Source organism: Saccostrea cucullata, unplaced genomic scaffold (genome assembly GCF_032062105.1).
Source record: "Saccostrea cucullata isolate Sc308-1 unplaced genomic scaffold, CSIRO_AGI_Scuc_v1 ctg7195, whole genome shotgun sequence".
In the NCBI taxonomy this organism is placed as follows: Eukaryota; Metazoa; Mollusca; class Bivalvia; order Ostreida; family Ostreidae; genus Saccostrea; species Saccostrea cuccullata.
In genome coordinates, this window is record NW_026927957.1 from 803 (window position 1) to 5,115 (window position 4,313).

General features: G+C 31.2%; 1 protein-coding gene across 1 annotated transcript; it reads right to left on the reverse strand.

Annotated features, from left to right (window-relative positions):
• Positions 1-304: 304 nt before the first annotated feature.
• On the reverse strand, positions 305-1,868 carry LOC134275973 (keratin-associated protein 19-2-like). The gene is made up of 3 exons (XM_062758250.1): positions 1,741-1,868; positions 484-835; positions 305-380 (listed from the first exon to the last, which is right to left on the reverse strand). The coding sequence occupies exons 2-3, from the start codon at positions 832-834 to the stop codon at positions 369-371; spliced, it is 363 nt and encodes a 120-aa protein (XP_062614234.1). The 5' UTR covers position 835; positions 1,741-1,868; the 3' UTR covers positions 305-368.
• Between the last annotated feature and the right edge of the window lie 2,445 nt (positions 1,869-4,313).

Genomic DNA, 4,313 nt, shown 5'->3' on the forward strand with positions numbered 1-4,313 from the left:
TTGCCATTAAAGTCTTTTCCAAGAAAAATATCCAAAAATGAAACAGATGTGTCGGACTCTCTGATATCTTTTTTCTCAAGCTCATCGGGATGTATCGACAAAAGAATGGAAATAACTATTGCTGTTTGACAATACGTCGTGATATATACTTAACCCTCAAGAAGACATTTTCGTGGTGTCGGTAACAGGGTTTCTTGTCTATGTAGAGTGTATGTCTTGATACTTTGTCGTCTCATATACATAACATGGAACTTCAAACCATCTGTACTATAAGGGTCAGTAAAACATAAAAATTGAAATCTAGTTATTTTACATCATTTATTTAACGAAAAAATGCAACAATAATAAAAAGTAACCATTCATCAACTTTAATAGTAGCCCTGAAAAAAAAAAAATACATTTGTTAACATTTGAGAAACGAAGAAAAAGTTAAAGAAATTTGGAAGTAATTCGCATAATATAGACGCAATAAATTAGGATTACCTTTCCACCTCCTAAACCTTTTCCTCCCCATCCAAAATTTCCGTATCCTCCGTATCCGCCATATCCTCCGTATCCGCCATATCCGCCATATCCGCCATATCCTCCGTATCCGCCATATCCTCCATATCCGCCATATCCACCATATCCGCCGTATCCTCCATATCCTCCAAATCCTTTACCTCCATATCCGCCAAATCCTCTAAAGCCACCATATCCTCCATATCCGCCATATCCTCCAAAACCTAATCCTTTTCCACCGAGGATAACAATGCTTTTACCGTATCCTTTACCATAGAAGGCATCGCTAAGGGCTACGAAGAGCAGGACTAGGAAGCACAGTGACTTAAGCATTCTGTCAAAAAGAGAAATTAATAGGCAAATAATTCAAAGCCATTATATCAAAAGTGAAACTCAAATGGACAAAAAATATATAAAGTGTTTGCTTTTTATGGTTTAGAGTCAGCTTTAAGTCGGTAATTTAAAATTATATGATACTCAGAAGTTCGCAAGAGCATCGTTTACAAAATTTCATGGAGAATATCATACAGTTTAAGAGTATGTCAGATATATAACCTTTATGAAAGTTGTTTTTTTTTTTTTTATATATAAATAGTCCATTCTGAATAAAGTATTGGTATCGTTATGAGTAAATATATTTCCTATTAAATGATAATAAAAATTGACGATTGAAAATCTACAAACAACTGAGATGTTAGTAGGCCATTATCGAATACCGAATAATTTTTGTTAGTTAAAAAAATAATACTCGATATATCTGAACGTCGAATCGAAAGACACAACAAGTGTTTTCCTCTATCAGAAAATTTGAATAAATTTTGCTTCATAGGAATATATAAAAGGTCAGCTACAATATGAGCACAATTAGTGCTCATCGGATTTCTACCAGTGTTGAAAAAATTGCTCTCCTGTAAAATAAAAATAGCCGACGAGGATCTCCAGCATCCTTATAACAAAAACATAAGAGTATATTTATATACAATCAGTGTGTTCTTCAAGAAGGAAATTTTGTTTATGAACAGCCACAAAATGTGAGAAATTCCGAGTTCCGTATTATTTTTTTTTATTGAAAAAACAGTTCTCGTATATGCTAATAAAGCGTCTTAATTATAATTAATAGTGAGGTATTTTGCATAAAGTGTAGAATAGTTTCGCTATTACAGATTATCGGAAAATTTGAAGTTTTTTTAGGATCCACATCTGATTAACAGCGTTTCTAGAATTAAAAAAAAAGCTTACCTTGGTTGATATTTAGGGCCTCAGAGACGGTTATGAAGAAAACGGATAAAACTCTCCTTTTATACAACTTCTGCTAAAACCTCTTAAATGTTATATGTCCACATTTGAAATTGTTTTTATCAAGAAAATTAATTATACAGATATGTTTTGGTTGATAGTTCAAGGATATATCCGTGTCTTTATCATAATTGGTCGTTAATACCAAAGTCCGCATTACTTAACAATCAAAATATACATCCGGTTTGTCCAAATACTGTCACCTAAGGAATATATATTTGAACAACTATGAAGAAAAGGAAGATCCAATAACAAAGGAATTTTATGCAAATTTGTAATTTTCTCTTTGGAAACAATTTTATGGGTTTTTTTTCAGTATTATATTCAGTTTTTACATCAAATTGAGCACAACGAAACTATTATTATTATTATTGAATTTGTGGCATCTTACACACAGCAAAATTCGGAATGGAAAAACAGTGGTTACAACCCATAATCATACCTTTTTTATTTTTAACGAGAGAAGTTTGTAAATGAGAATGGTGTTGTCATGCAGCCTTAAGTTTCTTATTTATTCAAACCTGGACTATATAATAAAAAAATTATGGAGTCTTATGTTGTTGAAAATGGTTTGTTATTCACGTAAAATATGAAAGAGCCCTTAATTATCTAATAATAACGACAATAATAATAATAATAATAATAATAATAATAATAATAATAAATTTGTTGTTGCTATAGATTTTGCTTTTTAATTACTTTTTGAATGTATGTCTTTTCTTTTCCATCCACAGTACCCCCACTTAACTGCTTTTTAATGATGATTATTCTACAAGTTGGATACTTTATTCTTATTAAGATATTCTAATTCCTAAAGAGTTTTTCATAAAATAAAGTTTATATACATTATTTTATTATATAGTCTATTTATATTCCCTATATAATCTTTACAAGCGCAAATGGTTCATAACACTACATATTCAGTGGATTTGAGGCCGTATTCACCGGAGGGTCATTGCGCGTGCAGCTGCATTGTGACGTCATAATCAATACCTCAAACAACGTTGTAAACAATGATTGCAACGGCCGAAGCGAGCTACGTATATGAGCAGAAAAAAATATTATACAAACCTATTTCAGGATTATTTTTAAACATTTGGACGTCTTACAAAGCGAAACTTGGAAAGGAAAACACGGAGGTGACAAACTGTAATCTGGGCATTTTTTTTTTCAACGACGAAAGTTCGTAAATGAAAATGGTGTCGTCATTCAGCCTTCAATGTCTTATTTTTTCAAATTCAAACTATATAATAAAACAACTATGGACTCTTTTGGTGTTGAATATTATACATTGTATAATTATTGATGGTTTTTGAGGTCAATACAATGATTTAGCCATCTGAGGAGTACAATATTCACCGAGCCCGAAGGGCGAGGTGAATATTATACTTCGAAGATGGCTTAATCATTGTATTGAACGAAAAATACAGCAATAATTGTTTTATTATATGATTCACTGATAAAATGATACAGCTCATTACTTGTTTGCATTTTATTAAGTCCTAGTCAAACACAAGAGAGAAGCAGAATTTAAAAAATGTGAATAAACCTTAACAGTCGTATCAATTTGAAATGTTTTTTTAATCAATTTTAGTTGCCATAAAAGAAATAAATAATGTCAGTCTTTTTTATAGGATAGATTTTGAAAGGAAGGAGTATTATCAGGGAAAAACTGACAGTCAAAAATTTAAAAAAAATTGTTGTTCAATAAAAGTGTTGGAAGGGGGGGGGTCCCTGCATCCCCTCTTACCACCCTCACCTAAAATATAAATTCGCTTATGTTTTGTTCACATGAAAAAAAAAATCATAGTCGTTTAAATAGCTTTCTAAAATAATTTGTATCAATTTGGAATTTCCCAATCTATTTTTAGATCAATGTAGAGGAAATAAATCCTTGTATTGACCTGGAACGTCACGTGCAGGTCAATACAACGTAATATTTTTCTAACATAGTTGGATATCAGCCAATCAGAGAGATGGAAATTATTCAATCATATAATAAAATATTTATATTTCATTTTTCAATGTCGCTACGATTAATTAATGAAAGGACGGACTAGTTTCATTTTGAATTTTGAAAAACTAGCTAGCGCGCATTGTGACAACGCACTTTGAAAAAATTACGCACTTTGAAAATTTTTCAAAGTGCGTTAAAATTGGGACAAAATCAAGGCACTTTGAAAAAAAGTTTTCAAAGTGCGTTTAATTTGGGACACACTCAACGCACTTTGAAAAAAAATTTCAAAGTGCGTTGAGTGTGTACATAAACATTTTTTACTATGGGGACATTTAACGCGCTTTGAAAAAAAGATATGCATAAAACAAAAAATTGTAGACTATTCTACATTTTAGTAATTAAGAGAATCAATTTGTTATAATTATATCTTTCAAAAACTTTTTGATTTACATGTACTCATTTAACCTCATTGAGAACAAGGAAAAGACGAGTAGAAGGTCTCTCAGCCCAACTCTTTTTTTTTCTTATACACTATACATAGCCGTCGGTAGCGAATTGA